Raw genomic sequence first — 20,422 nt, 5'->3', positions numbered from 1 at the left:
TGGTTGTACTAATTTTACAATATCTTTAATCCTGTAAGAATACATGTCAGAGATTAAAAGAATTTTCCTGTAACTGAGTGACTCTCTTTCCAAGGTGTCCACATGCTCCGAGGCTCAGATGCGTGAGCCCTGCTCATCCTGATAGAGCTGAGGGTGGGGTGGGTCCTGTCAGACACCTGCAGTCTCAGGCCCAGAGAGCATGAGGAGGGAAGTGGGAAGCGCTGTTTCATCTGCCAAATTACAGGGCACTCACGGAGTGTGGAGGGTGCTCCATGGCAGGTTGCAGCCCTGGCTGGGGGGCTAACCCACTGCGCCCAACCACACCCTGTTGGGGCCCTGCTGCCCCCTGGATGCTCCTGGCGGTTCTGGCCTTCTGCCCATCCCCTTCTTTGACTGACAGTGGGTTCCTCTGGGGTCACTGTCACTGAGTCCCTAAATGTCCTGCTGTTCCCTAAGAACTGAAGTCCAGGTGGGCTGGCTTGTTCTTCTTAAACATGAACAGTACTTCCCCCTGCTTCTGGAGCAGTGACCATTTTCATTCTCTACTTGCTAATACATTCTTTTGGTTATTCCACTGAGAGTCTGAAGGCGGCTGGGAAGGGTGAGAGATTAAACACGTGTGCTCAGGGAACCTGGACTGAGAGGCTCACAGGTAACTTGCATGCTTTCCTAAATCGCTGAAGTTTCCCAGTTATCCACCTGGGTCATTTTGGTTACTCCTGACCACCATGCATCAAAAAAGGTATCTGTATGCACAGAAAAGGCCTTCCTGCAATCTTGGCCCCTCCCGCCCATCCTGCATCTCCTCTGCATTTCCTCTAACCCAGGCGCTGGCTCCTGCACTGCCCGGCCACGCCCCCTCCTTCACTTCAGGCCATGGGCTCCACCCCTAACCTCCCACATGGTTTCTCTGCCTCAATCCCTTCACACATTCACCACACTGGATAAAGTGATTCCTCTGATCTAAGCTGTAAGGTGTGCTGCCCCTGTTGGAAGCCCCAGGACCCACCAGGAGGGCAGGGCCCCACGAGCTGGCCATAGTTACCTTGGCAGGTGCGCCCCACTTGACACCCAAGTCCCTCGGACCACATGTGGCTCAGACCTTGCCGCCCCTGCCTGGGAATCCACCTCTGTCTCTGGGAACCCCCCTCCCTCTGCATGGCCTTTCTTATCTCCACCTGGTGGAACTCACTGCGTCTTCACATGTCCTCCCACAGAGTTCTCTGCTAACGTGCCTGTGTCAGCTTTTTTTTCTTTCTGTTTATTTATATTTGCTCTTTTCATGTGTGTCTGTCCTGGTAGATGAAAAACTCCTCCTGAGAACATAAAAGGTAACTGAAACGGGGTGAGTGGAATACTGCCTGGTAGAAACCCTCAAGGGACGTGCCTTAACAAATAAAGAAAACTAATTCCATTGGTACAACAGTCTGCATATAGTTTCAGAAGTTCAATGGGGTACAAAACATCATTTGAAAAATTCTAAACATTTCCATTAAATTGGTAGAACAGGCTGTTAAACAAACGTACACCTATATCCAAATGACCCCAAACCTGAAATCAGCAAAGTACTATGAAGTAAGCAAGTTTTATTAATAACAGCAACTCAAAAAGGCCAGCTATTCCCTCCTGTCCTGTGGTTAAAGGCACCTGATCTTAAGTGGTCCAGCATCCTTCCTTGCTAATTTACAGTGGCATCTATGCGGTCAAGACTAGAACCCTGGGCAGCAAGGGCAGCGTACCTTTCACCAGCTTCCCGTCGGGGACGGCTTTGCTGGATGATGCCTCCTTCTTCCCCGAGGAGCCACCTCTTCCCCCTGTGTTGGCCGTGTCTTCAGACACACTATCCTCCCCAACGTCACTTGGCTTTTCAGGAGCAGACTCTGCAGGAGCCTCTTCCGGTGCTGACACAGCCTGCAGAGGTTAAACATGACTCTGAACTGCTCCGTAGCAAACGATATAGGATTTGTCAGAAAAGATATGCAGTATGTATATTTTGTGGGACAACAGCACTGCGACGCTACTGCCTAAGTAACACTGTGGAATGTAATAACTCAGATTTACTGTTTTCTGACACAAGAGAATGAAAAGAGGAGTGGAAGGAGGTATTTTCCCTGCAATACTGTTTTGGGAGCCAATGCCCACTATCTCTTTTTTGGAGACTGATCACTGAGAACACGTTTAGAACACTCAATGATGCCCAGCACCTACGGATGAGTCCATTTTCCTCAGTTCCAGCAATCAGAGATAAAGCCTGAAGAAATCCACTGATACGCAAAGCCTATGTCATCTCTCTACCAAAACAGGTTTTAAAAAGACATTGGGGGACTCCCCTGGCGGCGCCGCGGTTAAGAATCCGCCTGCCAATGCAGGGGATTTGGGTTCAATCCCTGGTCTGAGAAGATCCCACATGCAACTAAGCTCGTGTACCACAACTACTGAGCCTGTGTTCTAGAGCCTGTGCGCCACAACTACTGAAGCCCATGCACCCTAGAGCCCGAGCATCACAACTACTGAAGCCCACATGCTGCAACTACTGAAGCCCACTCGCCTAGAGCCCGTGCTCCACAACAAGTAAAGCCACTGCAATGAGAAGCCCGTGCACCACAATGAAGAGTAGCCCCCGCTCACTGCAACTAGAGAAAGATCGCGTGCAGCAATGAAGACTCAATGCAGTCCAAAAAAAAAAAAAAAAAGACATTGCAGTGTCCACATAACTGAAAAGAGGAGAGGAGAGGCAGAAGAAACGAATACAAGGACAGGAAGACATGCCTTCAACAAGTGCCTGAGAACCAAGTGTGGGGACATTTGCAGGGAGCGGAGTCGTAAGGGAAGCTGCTAGTAGGCAGCGCTCGAGGACAAAGGCTGGGCAGCACCCATGCGGCTCCAGCCCATCAGCTGTGAGAACCCATGGTTACACTTATGCATCTAAGTACATGTTAGCACAACAGAAGTACAGTACACGGCTTCCATCCAAAGTAGTTAAAAATAACAGCCAACCAGAACACCGAATGCTTGAAGAGACAGGATTACTTTGTTTTGAACATGCTGGACAAATGATCATCGATGAACTATGAATATGGGTTAAAGATTTCAACAGATGTAAAACAAGAGAGGAGGGAAAAGTTAAATTCAGCAAATGTATAAGACACACATTATACCTGAAAGCGAGTGTAAAACCAACCAGCCCTATTAGTGCACATTCCGAGAATCAGTTCTGCCCAGACACGTACCTGTGTGCTTTCGCCCCCTTCTTTCTGGAGGAAGAACTGCTTCTTAAACTCGTAATAGGCATTGTACTGGTGCCACGGCTGCAGGAATTCGAACCTAAGAACAGAGAAGGGGATGAGTCCTTCAACAAGATACTCTCTGCCGCTGCAACACCCCTGGGCTCTCACGGACCGCACCCGCTGCTCTAAGGCTTCACAGTGACTGACCCTAAGGGCCACACACATCACGCTGCGACCACAGCCTCCTGCTGCCACATTACGAGCCGAGCATGGACACAACTTGATTAAAAAAAGTGAAGTGTGTGTCTAAATTTCCACAGCAGATTCTTGAAAAGCATGAATTGCAGCTTTTTATTTTAGGTAGGTTCAACATTTTAAAAAAGCAGAGCAAAATAAGCTAAACAAACAAACAAACAAACAAAAAAACAATGATAAAAAAGACCACCACCCCAAATCTAAGTAATATATCTAAACACATAAAGATTACAAATATACACGTGTATATATACACACACATATACAAACAATTACGTAGCTAGATTAAAAAAAGAAGGTAAACTAAACACCAAATACCATCCATCTACCCCACACAAACTCCTTCACTCACCTTTGATCATTCTTGGCACGAACGCTGGTCTCAAACTTAAGGCCGTTCCTGGCCACGTACTCCGCCAGCTTGTCAATCACGGGCTGAATGTCAGGTGGCGGCGGGATGATGGCGGCCACGGGAGCAAGTGCACTGCAGGGGAGAGCTGCGTCACGCCCACAGCGCCAGGCCCTCCTCCAGATCACCGGCAGGGGGACGGCCAGCGCGGCTGCTGGGGGAATCTGCACTGTCTCAGGTCACACCCACGTGTAAGGTGTAAGTTACACACAGCCAGAGAGGCTCCTGTTCGAGATGACTGGGACTACAGAAAACTAGTCAAAGTCAATCCACTTGAAACAGGGACTGAAATATCATTGCCAATGATGAAAATAGGGTTTTACTCAAAGTGACATTTAAGGTCATGGAAACAAGTTCATCTTTTTTCTCCTCACATTTCCCACCAATTGCTAATTTCAAGTAACCAAGAACAAATCAAGTGTGGATTTTTGTTTTATATACATACATGTGAAAGAACACTGGCATGTCTGACTTTCTCAGCACGACCGGAACGTGGGGCTATCCAAGCGCTCCGTGAAGTTCCCTGAGCGTCTTTTCAGCTTAACATTCCAGTGCCTCTTATAAAGTGCTCGCTCACTAGCCCGCAGACACTCAGAGCTGCCTCCAGGCCACGGGGCCAGGTGCTGGGGGTGCAGTCCCTGCCTTGCTGGCTCTGTTGTTCAATGGCTAGCTGGATTAATGGCCAGATCCCCATTTCCTAACAGCTTGTGAGAGATTCACTTGCATAAACTTTATGAAATCCTGCATTTTTGGCAAAAACTGGGCTTCACTTCACATGGACTGCCCCCCTGAGATGGCAGCACACGGGACAGAACGGACGCTGGGTCAGGGGAGCGGCGTGGCGTGCTAACTCAGAGGTCATTTGCTCCATGCTTAGACCTCACTGCTACACGTGTTTATGTCAGCACAGTTTTTGCTGCCCGACCAACCCTGTAACTTGGGGATTTGGATAATAAATACTCAGATAATGGACACCCTCTATGTGACCCCCATTATAGAGAAGCCCAAATCAAGAACACAGGTGCTCCAGGTGACCTGCAGAAGCGAGAGCATACCTTGTGGTGATGGTGGTGGAGGTCACCCCACTACTCGTCTCTGCTGTGGTTGGGGGGGGCGGTGGCGTGGTCCCTGGAGGGGGCGGGGCGGTGGCTGTCACCCCGGCGGAGCTGGACACGGCCACCCCGGCAGGCACGGTGCTGTAGTAAGTGGCTACGTCAGCCCCTGGAGGGGGAGGTGCCAGGCAGTAGGTGCCGTCAGGCAGCATGTAGTAGCTGTAGTACATGGCTGCCACTGTCGCTGCGAAAAGACACATTTTGGGGGTGTGAGAGTGGCAAATGACTAGCTGGTGAGAATCCATGATGCAGTAAGAAAGGGACACTTTTCCAAATGCAGTGTCACTTCTGTCCATTGTCAACCATATTGTTATATCGTTTTATTTTTCTGATATAAGAAAGGCTGCCAACAGTATGGGGGTTCCTCAAACAATTAAAAACAGAGTTACCATACGACCCAGTAATCCCACTACTGGGCATATACCCAGAGAAAACCATAATTCAAAAAGATACATGCACCCCAATATTCATAGCAGCACTAGTTACAATAGCCAGGTCATGGAAACAACCTAAATGTCCATGGACAGAGGAATGGATAAAGAACATGTGGTACATACATATATACAATGGAATATTACTCAGCCATAAAAAGGAACAAAATCTGGTCATTTGTAGCGACATGGAGGGACCTAGAGACTTCTACAGAGTGAAGTAAGTCACAAAGAGAAAAACATTGTATATTAACACATGTATGTTGAATCTGAAAAAATTGGTATAGACGATCTTACTTACAAAGCAGAAATGACACAGACGTAGAAAACAAACATATGGATACCAAGGTTGGGGGGAGGTCGGGGTGGGACGAACACATATACATTATTGATACTATGTATAAAACAGATAACTAATGAGAATCTACTGTATAGCACAGGGAACCACTCAATGCTCTGTGGTGACCTAAATGGGAAGGAAATCCAAAAAATAGGGGATATATGTATACGTATAGCTGATTCACTTTGCTGTACAGGAGAAATTAACACAACATTGTAAAGCAACTCTACTCCAATAACAATTAAAAAAAGGAGAGAGAAAAAACGAAAGCCTGCCCAGGTGACACATAGTTTGGAAGAACCAGGCAGTGTGCAGGCACACACCCAGGGAGACGGAAAGTGAACACGCACAGGGACACTCAGGCAGCCCAAAGCAGACCTTCCACACAACCGATGTTCTCCTAACTGCAGGATGGGCAGCTCAGGACAAGGTCCCCAGTCCAACAGCACCAGCTCCCCTTCCTGCGTGGCCTGTGCGATGACCGCCTGAGGACTAAACACCCTTTGCTGGCTTTCCTGTTTGACACCAACTCTCCACTTTCTCCACTCTTTACTTTTGTCATTTAAACATCTGTCTGGACATAAATTGCAGCAGTGTTTTCTTAGGTCAGTCTCCCACGGCAATGGACACAAAAGCAAAAATAAACAAATGGGACCTAATCAAATTTAAGTTTTACACAACAAAGGAAACCACAAACAAAATGGAAAGAACCCACAGAATGGGAGAGAATGTTTGCAAACAATGTGACCAACAAGGGCTTAATTTCCAAAATACACAAATAGGTCATAAACTCAAAATAACAAAAAAACAATACACCCAATCAAAAAATGGGTAGAAGAGGTTTCCCTGGTAGCACAGTGGTTAAGAATCTGCCTGCCAATGCAGGGGACACGGGTTCGATGAGCCCTGGGCTGTGTGCCATAACTACTAAGCCTGTGTGCCATTACTACTGAGCCTGCAGTCCAGAGCCTGTGAGCCACAACTACTGAGCCCACGTGCCACAACTACTGAAGCCTGAGTGCCTAGAGCCTGTGCTCAGCAACAAGGGAAACCACCACAATGAGAAGCCTGTGCACCACAAGAGTAGCCCCTGCTCACCACAACTACAGAAAGCCCATGTGTGGCAAAGGAGACCCAATGCAGCCAATAAATAAAAATAAATTGAAAATTTTCACTACATAAAAAAAAAAAACTTCTAAAAAAAAAAAAGGGTAGAAGACCCGAATAGACATTTCTCCAAAGAAGACATACATATGGTCAATAAGTACATGAAAAGATGCTCAACATCACTAATTATTAGAAAAATGCAAATTAAAAACATGAGGTACCACCTCATACCAGTCAGAATGGCCATCATCAAAAAGTCTACAAATAATAAATGCTGGAGATAGTGTGGAGAAAAGGGAACCCCCCTACACTGTTGGTGGGAATATAAGTTGGTGCAGCCACTATGGAAAAGAGTATGGAAGTTCCTTAAAAAACTAAAAATAGTTACCATATGATCCAGCAATCCCACCCCTGGGTACATACCCTGAGAAAACTTTAACTGGAAAAGACACATGCACCCAGTGCTCACAGCAGCACTATTTACAATAGCCAGGACATGGAAACAACCTAAATGTCCATCAGCAGAGGAATGGATAAAGAAGATGTGGTACATACATACAATGGAATATTACTCAGCCATAAAAAAGAATGAAATAATGTCACTTGCACCAACATGGATGGACCTACAGGTTATCATACTAAGTGAAGTAAGTCAGAAAGAAACACAAACATCATATGACATCACTTATATGTAGAATCTAAAATATGATACAAATGAACTTACTTACAAAAAAGAAACAGACTCACAGTCACAGAGAACTATACCAAAGTGGGAAGCGGGAAGGAAGGGATAAATTAAGAGTTTGGGGTTAGCAGACACAAACTGCTATATATATTTTTATTTTTATTTTATTTATTTATTTTTTTTCTTTTTTCTTGTTTTGGCACACGGGCTTAGCTGCTCCGCGGCATGTGGGATCTTCCTGGAGCAGGGATCGAACCCACGTCCTCTGCATTGGCAGGTGGATTCTTAACCAGTGCGCCACCTAGGAAGCCCAACTACTATATATAAAATGAACAACAAGGTCCTACTATATAACACAGGGAACTATATTCAATATCTTGTAATAAACTATAATGGAAAAGAATCTGAAAAAGAATATATATTATATATAACATTTATATAAATGAATCTGATATGTATCTCATATATATATAACTGAATCACTTTGCTGTATACCAGAAACTAACACAACATTGTAAATTAACTATATTTCAATAATAAAAAAACAAACCAACATCGGTCTTGGAAGTCACATCGCCTACAAAGCTGTGCTGCTCTGTGACCACTGCATGTCCTCACCCCAACACACAGACATACTGCAATTGATTTAAGAAGTCCTGATGGACACTGAGATGATCTGGGGGCTCTACTATTATAAGCAGTGAAGTACAATAACTTCCTATACATATTGCCCACACGTGCAAGTATCTGTAAGATAGAGCCCATTTTTAAAAACAATCAAAATTCCTGTAAGTTTAATAATTTTTTTTTTGGGGGGGGCGATAAAATATTCAAAACCAGCAAAATCACAGAAGATCCAATGAACTAATTAAGAATTTAAATCTCTAATCCTGTTGTAGACAAGCAACTGGTTTTAACTACACAGAGATTTAATTTCCTCTTCATTTGAGCACGGTGAAAGATTTTTCTAATTAAGGAATTATATTTTGATTTTCAATTAATTTACTTTAAAACAAAAACATGTGCAAATAGTGAGAACTTTAAACTAACTACGGTTTCCAGTACTGGAAGCTACACGGGCATGATGTCGGTGGTGCAGCAGCTCACAACCTCCTTAACAGCTAGACCATAGCCTCTCCATCCTTGGCTGGAAGGACGGCATCCCTCACATGTGCTGCAGGCACATCTGCAGCTGTTAACGGCTTACTTTCTATTATTTATACGTCTGAACTCCCAAGTTGTGACTCTCTGGCTCAATGCTATGCACCAACCACTGTTCACGTTCACCACAATATTCCACATTTTCAAAGTAGGATGCGTGGCCTCAGTATCTTCTCTACGTGATCTTCAGCACAGAGACATCCACACCACAACTCTGAAGGAAGGTGGGGGCAGAGGGCAGGAAAGGCACATTTGCTCTGTATCCCACCACTCAGCACACAGAATTTGTTGGGTGGACAAACTGATACGATGGTTCAAACATAAGTTTTTCCTAAACAAATTAGGTATTCAAATATGAACAGAGGCTTCCGTGAGATACGTCATCATCCTTGAAAAAATGGAATTACTTTTCTCACTCACCCCTTCAGATAATCAAGCTACTGGGGTCCTTTTCCTCACCCCCTGGGCAGAGCCACCACCTCGGAGGAGGCAAGAAGGTGGCCTCAGCAAGACCAGAGTGTAGCCCCGGGCCCCCCACAGAGCACACCCTGTGTCATCGGGAGAGGGGACAGGAAGTGCTGCTACTGCCCAAAGTGTCACATCTCAAGGAAAGGACGGACACTCCATGTCCTGTCCCGGACAGTCAGCCTCTTACCTGAAAACAAGCCACAATGCATTTCAAAATCCTAGTCACAACAATGAGACATATGAATTAAAAAACACAAAACAGTTTACAATTCAGTTCCCACTATATATTATGCAATTACAATTTAATGCATTCTTTATGTAACAGAAGCGAATAAATTATTTTCAAAACCGAGGATCATCCATTTGAAAGTATGAATATGCAGATTAACCATCAGTCCATATCTGAGCCACCTGTCACATTAAGTTAAAACAAAGTCTAAAAATAGCCCTGCCAGAAAGAGGGCAGATTAACCCAGGAACTCACCCATTACAAATATCTAAAAACGCTTGCTAAAATATAAGTAAAAACTTAAAATGCATAGTTGAGCTCACAAAGAGAAAAGGCTCCATCTCCAGGTGTAAAAATCAAACAAAACCTTCAAATCTGAAGGCATCTCCTGAGCCCTGAGCCACGTCTTACTCCAGACACGTGATTCCCAGGCTAGAAGGGCCCAGGCCACAGGCCCTGGGGTCAGCTGAGGACCCACACCAGGGAGTCTTGCAGAGAAGGACAGGCTACAAGCGGAAACCTAAAGACGCAATGCCCTCTCACTTCTCACCCACGCACTCTGTAAGTCCTTGCCAACAGACTCTAATTACATTTTGAAAAAGTGAACAGGAATTTGAAAATCCCTGTATATTCAAAAACAACCCTGATGGCAACGAGGCACCTGAGGCTTGGTGAGCTGAGAACACAGATCTTCCTGTTGCACGGTGCCTGCTGGGGCAACACCACAGCTAAGGACCCAACACCACGGCCAATTATGAATTCTGTTTCTCCCAGATTCCTATTTTGTGTGTGGGATGTCACAGATGAAATAGACACTGAGGCCCGAGGCAGATGTGACAGTGACAGGCCAACCTCAGCCCAGAGCCACGCCTGGCCTGCCCTGCCCCCCAATCTATGGTGAACAGCATCATGCCACAGACGGTGTCTTCTGCCTGCTGTGAAGCCCCTCCTAAGTTTTACCTCCAACAAATAACAAACGTCGGTGCAGATATAGAGAAAAGGGACCCTGTGTACACTGTTGGTGGGAATATAAATTGGTGTAGCCACTGTGGAAACAGTATGGAGGTTTCTCAATAAACTAAAAATCGAATAAATATATATATATGGGAAAAAAAATGAAAACACTAATTTGAAAAGATACCTGCACCCTAACTTTCACAGCAACATTATTGACAGTAGCCAAGATATGGAAGCAGCCTAAGTGTCCACGAAAAGATGAATGGCTAAAGAAGATATGGTACATACATACAATGGAATACTACTCAGCCATAAAAAAAGAATGAAATTAATGCCATTTGCAACAACATGGATGGAACTGGAGGGCATTATGCTAAGTGAAATAAATCAGAGAAAGACAAATACTGTATGACATGACATACGTGGAATCTAAAAAATAAAACTAGTAAACATAAAAAAAAAAAGCAGACTCACAGATATAGAGAACAAACTAGTGGTTACCAGTGGGGAGAGAGAAAGGGGGAGGGGCAAGATAGCGGTAGGGGAGTAAGAGGTACAAACTATTATGTATAAAATAAATAAGCTACAAGGATATATTGTACAACACGGAATACAGCCAATATTTTATAATAATCATAAACGAAGCATAACCTTTAAAAATTGTGAATCAGTATGTTGTGCATCTGTAACTTATACAATATCGTACATCAACTATACTTCAATTAAAAAACAAGTTTTTACCTCCAGAACCATCTCCCACCCCAGGAGGCCGCTGCTCTGCCCTCTGGCACACACATCCCTGGGGCAGCTCTCTGCAATCAGGGCTACTGGCACAGAGGGCAAAGCATCTTAAAAACAGTGAGAGGCAGCCTGCACAGCTCCCAGGTCAGAACAGGCACTGGAGAAGCGTTTAAGGAGCGAAGCCAGCAGACAGCAAGGCGCGGCTGAGATATTCCACAAGAGCAGGAAGTGGCCTGTGGACACCACCCCGTGACAGACACTCTCTGAAGATGCACACTTGTCACTGCAGCGGGGCCTCACAGCTCCTGAAATCCTTGAATTGGAAACCTTTTAAAATGACCACCAACTCAAGTACACGTGTTTCTGTGCATGGCTCCCAACTCAGAAATTCTCATGAACACTAAGTTTTGAGAATCCCTGGACCAGATGGAGCAAAGGACAGACGGAAGTCTGGTTCCCTGGAGCCCACCATTGCGTCCTAGATACAGCAGAGTGGGGTGGGGTGAGGGTGGTGTGCAGGGTCCCAAAGGGCACCCAAGGTCCCACTTCTCACCATGCTTCTACGACGTTAACAGTCCTTTCTAGGGTTCTTATTGTTCTCAGGGTTTTCTGTTGAATTTTCCAAGAGGGTATCGGGTTTTCCACCAAGTTGAATGCTGATGTATTTTTTTGAGAATTTTTTTTAATTTTTAAAATGTTTTGGATGTGTTGGTCTTAGTTGTGGCACATGGGCTTCTCTCTAGCTGTGGCACGTGGGCTCAGTAGTTGTGGAGCGTGGGCTTTAGTTGCCCCGCAGCATGTGGGATCTTAGTTCCCCAACCAGGGATTGAACCCATGTCCCCTGCATTGGAAGGTGGATTCTTAACCACTGGACCACCAGGGAAGTCCTGGATGTGATTTTAATAAACATCATTAGTACCACAAATGCCTCCTTCAAATAAATCCAAGAGAGAAATTTCAATGAGTGCCTACACTTCCCAAGGGCAGGTATAGGTGTATGGAAAATTCAAGCTGCTTAAAAGCACCAGGCACATTCTTAAGGACTTCCTCCACGACACTGTGTGCGCTTAGAAACATACAGAGCTGCGTAACCAAGGGTCAGACAGACCTGCCTAATTACCTTCCAAAGCCCTTCTATTCAACTCGCTTCTTGCAGAAGTCAGAGCCAATTTAGTGATCTTTGTATGTGATGTTAACCTTGTATAAATCTAGCTCTCAGAAGAGGGTGTCAGCATTGGAGGGTTCTTGGAGATCAGCGGGCTGGTCAGCACTCCTGCTGTCAGTTCAGGAAGATAAGCGTGTGTCTGCACTAAGAATGAAAGAAAACAGCTTCCCTGTGTTCCGTGGAGAAAAATAAGCATATAAAAAACTGATCTACTTTATCTGCACAAGAACGTGAAGAAGAAGCGCTGTGCTACCAGCTGACCGGGCCTGAGCAGCAGCAGCAAGATCGTCTGCCCGCAGCGGCCCCCCAAGTTCAGTGCCTGGCCCCCGGCCTCCATCACTGGATGGCCAACCGGTCTCCATTCACCTGCATCCCTGGGACTTTCCTAGTAAGTTCAATGGCTTTAAATCCTATTTACACTTGCTGATTCCAGAACTGCTATCTCCAGCCCTGAGCTGGACTAGTATATTAAGTGCCTACTCAACACGCGTTCTGGGACATCTCATAAACCTCGCAAACCGACTGCGTCCAGAACAGAGTTGTCCCCACACACCGCCTCCTGCTCCCACTCCCGCTTCCTGCCACCGTGCCGCGCCTCCTGTCGCTGAGTCAGCCTGGGCTCTGTGGTTTCTCTCAGACCCACATCTGACTCCCTGGAACCACGGCCCTTCTGACTGCTGCCCTAGAAGCTGCAGTGACCCCTTCCTAGACTAAGAGCCCCACACTGCCTGGCCAACTGCGTCACTCCTCTGCTGGGAATCCTCCCACCTGTGCCCATCAGGGCCCCAGCCACATACCCTTCCTGTGAGGCACCTGCCCCGTGTCCCATTCCCCCCCTCTCCCCCCCAAATCAGGCCTCACCCGGGCTTCCTCAGGCCTCTGGGCCCCGGAAGCCTCAGCTTGAGGGCCTCCCTGGCTGCGTCTGTCAGCACTGCGGAACCCCCCAGGGGTCTCATTGATTCTGCCACGCTCCACCATGGAGGAAGCGCCGTTCACTGCTACTCCCAGCATGGCTTGCCCGTGATGCCAGTTTGTTCAATGAACATATAAGTCACACATGGAAGAATGGGAACCAGGGCAAAGGCTTCTAGGAGATGGTAGCCCGAAACCTCCCAAATTCTGAGGGGCAATATTCAACCCACAATTCTGGGTCCATCCAAATGACCTACCATGTGTGAGAGCAGAATCAGGTCATTTTCATACATTCAAGAATCAAAAAAAAAAAAAAAACAAAAAAAACCTAAACTGTCTTCCTGTATACCTTTTCCTGGCAAACTACTGGAGGATGTGCTCCAGCAAAATACAGGAGTAAACAAACCAGGAGAAAACAGTACTACCACAGGGAAGCGATGAATGGAGGTCAGCGGAACACCCTGGGCTGCAGGTGGCAACACAGCCTGTCCAGATGGTGCCAGAGGCCAACAGCTCAAGAAACACAGCTGTCAGTCACCGCAAAGCAGACTGTGAATACAACCAACGATATTGCAGAGGCTGCCGCAGCAGCAAACATAAACCATCTGAAATCAAGACGTGCTGAGAAAGATGGCACCATTAACAAGAGCCCACATCCCTCAACGTCTCTGCAAATGCCAAGCGAGGAAGCAGAAGCAGTTCTGTGTGGCTGACTGTCCCGGCATGTGACAGTTGGGTCTTCTCTGACACAGGTCATGACAGACAGACAGGTCCACAACTTTACAGAGGAATCGAATTGGTACACAGAATTCATGAATAAACTATTTCTGTATTGTTTCCTTTTGAATTCTGATTACAAAACAGAGGCTGAAATGTATTAAAGTTACAAAGTAACCAAAACAGAAACTAAACAAGTAATATGAGTAACATCTGGGATATGAGAGCAGGCTTCCTGGGGGCACAAGTGAGCTGAATTACCCTCAGTCACAGCATCAGAGAACATCTAAAGCCCGTAAATCTACAAACAGTAGTATAAACACGTTATTCAGAGGTACAGAGATAATCATCAAAAACTCAAAACCGTTAAAAGTAAACACTTATGAAATAAGATCAGAAGTGGGGGGGTGGGTGAGACACATTTTTCATAAAAAGCATTTATTATTTGACTTAAGTAATTATCCTATCACAGTTTGAGCTCAGGGCAAAGAGTTCAGAGAAACATTATTCACGCTCCTCTTCAATGTATTCCTTCATTGTCTGTCCGTCCAGCCAGTATTTACTACATATGTCCTTGTGTCAGAGGCTCACTGGGGCTGGGATCCAGCAGGACCCACGGCACACAGACCTGCCCTGCTGTAGCTCCTGTGCAGCGAGCACGATAGGAGGCAAACTGGAGAGTGAAGGGAGTAAGCACCAATTCTGATGAGGGCTATGGAAACACAAACAGGACATGTGGTGGAAAGGACCCTTAGACAGCACGGCCAGGGAAGGCCTGACCTGAGTACTAGAAGCTCTGGAGAAGAGCATCTCAGGCCAATGAGGAGCCAGTGCAAAGGCCCTGTGGCCAGAACCCACTCAGCACACTCTGGGGACAGGAAGGACAGTGTGACAGCGCAGAGCAAGGTGGAGGTGAGTTTATGGAATTTAATGGGATGGGAAACCACTAGAAGCTTTTGAATAGAGAGGTGACAAGGCAGCTTCCACTGGGCTGTGGGAAGGCACACTGAGACCAAGAGGGGTTGCAGCAGATGACGAGGCCAGAAAGACAGGAGCTTGCATGGTGAGGAGCATCAGATTCCAGAGGGGCTCTGAACCTGGTCCCCGAGAATGTGCAGTAAGATTACATGTGGGTGTGAGGAAGAGAAGACGGAGGTGACGCCTGATGCCTGAGTAACTGTGAACACTGATGCCACACCCTCAAACAGGGACCCAGGGGCCAAGTGCAGAGTCTGCTTTGGATGCACTCAAGTCAGGAAGGTTGGTAAACAGCCAAGGGGCGATTGCGAGAAGGCAGGCGTGGCAGGGGCTGGAGACATGGGGACATTTCCTAACACAACAATACGCTGTAAAAGCTGGGGTTTTAACCAAATAAGGCTCTGCTATATCTTTAAAGTTTGTAGAGCTATCATATAAAAAGGAGTAAATAAAATAATATTTATATTCAGGCAAAATCTCTGACTAATTAACTTTGGGATAGAGCAGGGGTTGACAAACTTTCTATAAAGACCCAGACAGTAACTATGTTAGTCTTTGTGGACCAGGCAGCAAAACTGAAGATATTACATAGGCACTCATATCATGAGAAAAAACAAACTCCCACACATTTTTTAACTGACGAAACTCTAATACAATAAAAATAACTGAGTGCAGCTTTTCTCGGGTGGGTGGTGGGGGGTTACAGGTCCACTAATGGGAAGAACACAACTCTTTTATGATGGGTAACATCTCACTTAATTGGGATTCACAGTGTCCCCATGGAGGTGACTGTAAAGCCTGTTCCTAGCTCCCAGTCGCACACACGGACGGTGGGCTGGATCCGGCCTGCAGGTTGTGGTGTGTCACCTGGAAGAGCGTCACACACCTAGCATGTTCTATTTACCCTGAAGCTAAAACACCTTCCCCTCCACAAACTGGAAGTTTTGTTTTTAAAAAGTCAATCTTGGGCTTCCTAGGTGGCGCAGTGGTTAAGAATCCGCCTGCCAATGCAGAGGTCACGGGTTTGATCCCAGCTCCAGGAAGATCCCACATGCTGCGGAGCAACTAAGCCCGTGTGCCAAAAGGAAAAAAATAAAAAAATAAAAAAAATAAAAAGTCAATCTTTTCTAAAAAGCTGTTCAGAAACATTCTTAAAACTTGGGTGGTTGATAATTTCCAAAATATTTCCACAAGTATGGAAAAGTTAATAGGAGTAAAAATCTGCCCTTAATTCCACCATTATTTGGGTTTTCCTGTATTCTGTTCCACTCTTTGTCCACACGTGCGTGGATTTATTCTCAGCCACGTGGTGGTTCTACCGAGAACAGGATACGCATGTTCCTGAACACTGTAGTGGGACCTTGTCTACAACTCAGGGTCACAGGTCACCAGTAAATGTTCTCCTCTGTAAAGCTATGCCCAGAACATGCAATACTGTAGCACACTTTCCAAACCACGAGTTTTGTTCACTTACCTCTACTTCACAGTAAAGCTAAGCTCTGGGAGAAGATACCAAGCAGCAGAACTGACTGCAAACATCACTGGTGACCACCTGCATCGGAAGTGCCACAGCATGACCTGCGGCTCCGGGAGTCGCCACCTGCCACACACTGACCTGACTGACAGAGCAACGTCCAAGCAAGTTGTTTTCACGGCAGTTTCCCTACCTAATGTAAAATTCTGCAATACTACCTCTTTTGCTGAGACTAAAGCTTAGAAAGGTTTTACTAGTATGTGAAGACTCAGATCTCTGAACCTTGTATTAATTTTATAGGTCTTTCAAAAAACAACTGTCTCCTTGATTGGAGAATTTTTTTCTGCCTACAGTTAGTTATGCTTTCTTCACACTGAAAATCTTTTCCTCAGGATAGGTCAAACTATAGGAGTTTAAATATTACTCACCAACAACACAAATCAATGGTAAGCAAAATTATCACTGAATCCTGCATTTTCAAGGGTGAGGAAAGTGCCCAATGAACCCAGGGAACACTATAAACCTTCAAGGTGCCTCAGAAGAATGAGAGAAGCCAAAGCTGAAACCTCCCTCTCTATCCCTTTTCTTAAGACTCTCCTATCCACTCAACTGTCTCTTGATGTCCGTTCTCGAGAGGCCTGGCTTCACCTCCTGGACTGGGATAATTCTAAGGAATTCCTAAATGATCCCTTCTAGTGACCATTTGTTTCAGGCAGGGCCCTTATCTACTAGTTCTCTATCATACACAATCTTGTACTGCAAGCAAAAACTGCAGTCAAACCAAAAACTTCCTAAAATTCTGCGTCTGCAGCTTTTAAGTAAAAACATATTGTTACCCTCCCTATCCCCCAAATTCTTAACCGCTTCAGGCATCTGGGTCACATCCCTGCATCGCGGCCCACGGCTGCTGAGGGCTCAGGAGGCAGAGTGCGCTCGAGGAGACAGAGGGGATAGTGGGCATGCGACCTCCAGGTGGCCTGGCCTTTAAGGAAGAGAACCCCCAAACGAAAGTCTGCTGGCACCAAACTGGAAGAGGAAAATCTGAAGACATCTGTCGTCACACCGAGAATTTCACGCTTGTAAACTCAATGGAAACCATCCAAATGGATCGGTTTTAGATACGTGAATGTGTGACTCAGGAACTTTAAGGCCAGTGTTGAAGTGACTGCTTTTTTTTTTTTTTTTCAAATACAACTTACTTCTCAAGATGCCTTGTCTCCAACCATTACTTAAAGTCTTCATCAGTGACCCTCAAGCAAAATGATCTGAATTTTTAATACTGTATTCAGGTTTTGGAGGCAAGTTATATAAGGACAGGCTCTGGAAAGTCCGGTGCAGAAAGCAGGCGCAACGAGCTCAGGGTGAGACGGCGCCTGGGCGGTGTGGGAGGCGGGGCTTGCGGCCGGGTCTCTATGCTTCCACCCGCACAAGTCTCCCCTGGGCCCCCAACTACCGGAAGGACATCTGCTCACGGGCATTTTGGGGATCTCAGGAGAGCAGAGAACAGAGTCTCCAGGGTAGCTGCCCTGGGGAGAACAGTGTTTAGGAAGGGTGCCCAGCGCTGAGGTGAGAGGTTTGGACGTAGCTGCTGACCTGAACTGGGGAAGGTAAAAAGGAAAAGGCCCAGCAAAAGAAGCCCAGAGAGGAACACGCCACGCAAACGACAAAGAACTGAGCCTGAAGGAAATAGAACCCAATAACCTCTGAGTTCTCTGGGCCACAGACGAATCTGGAGAGACAGGAAATCAACTGAGCAGAAAGAAAAGGAAGTAAAACAAGCAATGAGACAGAAGGGATCCTGCTGAGCAAGGTCAGGAACCGGTTGTGTGCCTGCTTCAGCACAGCCCCGGAGAGCTCAAACAAAACCAAAACAGCCCAACAAGACAACATTGCATGATGTAAATATCCTGTGAAAATCAAGTTTCGGTGTCCATAAATCAAGTTCTATCAGGGCCCAGCCACACACCCTTGTTCTCCATGGTCTGTGCGGCTTTCATACTCTACCAGCACCAGCAGCTGCCAGAGGCTGCTCTGCCACCACACTGGAAACACTTACATCTGGACCTTTACAGAGGTCTGCAAACCTGCTGTAGAGCTTAGGAAACAAACAGAGGACCAACACACCACCATTATCGACTGTAAGGAACAGAATCATCACAGCTGAAGAAAATCAAGTCACCAACCAAGCAGAAGATGGGACAGGAGGGGATGTAATCACGTGGAGTGCCAAAGAGAAACCCAGCTCGAAACAAACAAGAGAAAACAACAGATGTGAAGAAAAAGAGGATCCAAAATAAGGAAACTGGTGTCTTTTAAAAGACATTCAGAGGTACGATAGAAAATAACTTCCCTGAAATGAGAACTGAATCTTTGACTGAACGGGTATACAATAAATTCCAGGAAAACTGGGGGCTTTATGCTGATGAAAATTTAAAAGCAAAGAAAGAATTCTTTAGGTATCCTGTCAGAAAAAGCAAGCTCTTAAGGGGTGAGGGTGGGGAAGCTGTGGCTGGCCTCTGCCCTTCACAGCGACACTCAGCTATGCTCCCAAGACCCAGGCAAGTGTGACTCAGTGTACTATTCTCTGCCTAGTTGCTATTTATGTCAAAGGGCAGCAGGCATTTTCAAATCTGAGATCCCAGAGAACAGCACCCAGGAGCAACTAATGAAAACCAGCCAACCAACCAACCCACTCACCTAGTCAGTGGTGAAAGTCACCCTAACCCAGGTTTCTCTGATAGGAAGGACCATGTGACATTCCAGTTTATGGGATCTCAGAGAAAGAAGATGCAACCCAAGAATTTTATACCCAGACAAGTTTTCCTTTCCACAGCAGGGTCGATGGCAGGCACTTTTCAAGAATGCATGAACTGGAACCCTTGTAAAAACTTACTAGTTTAGGAAATTCAAGAGATGAGTATGATAAAGAACTCAAATAGAGATGCTCTGACAAAGAAACCAATCATAGAGCTCAGGCTAACCACCAGGAAATTATGGCTACAGAGCAGAACATAAATACCTGTAACTCTCACAATCTAAACACAGTATTTCTTAAAAAAAAAAAAACCAGGAGTTAGGGGAGGGTGAAGGGAAGACATTTTAATAAGCACTGAATTTTCTCTAGTTTCTTAGTCGATTAATAACATCTAAGACAAAAAACACTTAGCTTAAAAACCCCCTACCATTCCAATCTCTCTGATGTTCTCCTTTTAGAACTGAATTCCTGAGGTATGGAAGAAACTTTTATCTGAAGTTCAAGAATTACTTCATTTTGATTTTGATTATAGGTTCTTCAGCTAAATTCAAGTAAAATCATAAAGCTTATTTCCACTTTAACACAAATATTTCTATCCATACAGCAACTTTTTAATCCGTCTTTACATAAAAATTATCTTTGTTTCCTAAAGATATGAGCTTTCTTTTTCCCCCCTTTTCCCCACAGTTATCTCAGTCTTTTTCACTGTGTCAATGATGCTCATTTAATGTTAAAAATGGGTATTTCTGGATGGTGGCATCTTGGGTAATATTTTTACTTTTACCCTTCTACTCCTCTTGAATTACAATAAACTTATTTCTAAAAGAGTCTGGAAGGTAAGTAAAGCATTTCAAGGTCATGACTTTGCAGAAAAAGAAAATGCTAAAAACAACAGCAAAGCCACATTTTAAAAACTAGGAAGCATGAAAATATCCACTGCAGCCACATGATGTGGTTTAATTTCACTTAAGCTATTTACAGAATGAGACATTAAAAAAAACTGAGCTGGCATTTTATTTTAAAAAAACTGCATGCTATAATAGTGGGTAGTATTTCAGCATTACTGCTTCCTGCATAATTAATTTTATTTATTATACTCTTTTGCAAGGATTCATAGCAAAAGAGCAGAAGACAACTAAATAATAACAGAAAACAGCATGAAACACAGTTCACTGTCAGGCTAATAAATGAAAGACACTGTTTAAGTTTCACATATTTATATTTAAGGAGCTTCTAGAAAAAATTCTTTTAAAATAAAAATAGATACTCTTCTTCCTAGACTGCCAAATCTAGGAAAAT

At 45.2% G+C, this 20,422-nt stretch overlaps 1 protein-coding gene across 4 annotated transcripts in view; it reads right to left on the bottom strand.

Annotated features, from left to right (window-relative positions):
* SFSWAP (splicing factor SWAP) overlaps positions 1-20,422 on the bottom strand; it is a 77,909-nt gene that overhangs the window by 36,448 nt on the left and 21,039 nt on the right. For all 4 annotated transcript variants that reach the window (XM_057744716.1, XM_057744713.1, XM_057744714.1 and 1 more), the window contains 4 exons: positions 4,947-5,187; positions 3,835-3,966; positions 3,231-3,324; positions 1,740-1,911 (listed from right to left, as the gene is read on the bottom strand). In XM_057744716.1, the coding sequence (XP_057600699.1) occupies positions 1,740-1,911; positions 3,231-3,324; positions 3,835-3,966; positions 4,947-5,187 (639 nt within the window). The remainder of the gene's footprint in view (positions 1-1,739; positions 1,912-3,230; positions 3,325-3,834; positions 3,967-4,946; positions 5,188-20,422) is intronic.

Source organism: Hippopotamus amphibius, chromosome 8 (assembly GCF_030028045.1).
Source record: "Hippopotamus amphibius kiboko isolate mHipAmp2 chromosome 8, mHipAmp2.hap2, whole genome shotgun sequence".
In the NCBI taxonomy this organism is placed as follows: domain Eukaryota; kingdom Metazoa; phylum Chordata; class Mammalia; order Artiodactyla; family Hippopotamidae; genus Hippopotamus; species Hippopotamus amphibius.
Note: the sequence above shows the minus strand (reverse complement) of the source record. Positions and strands in the feature narration are given on the sequence as shown.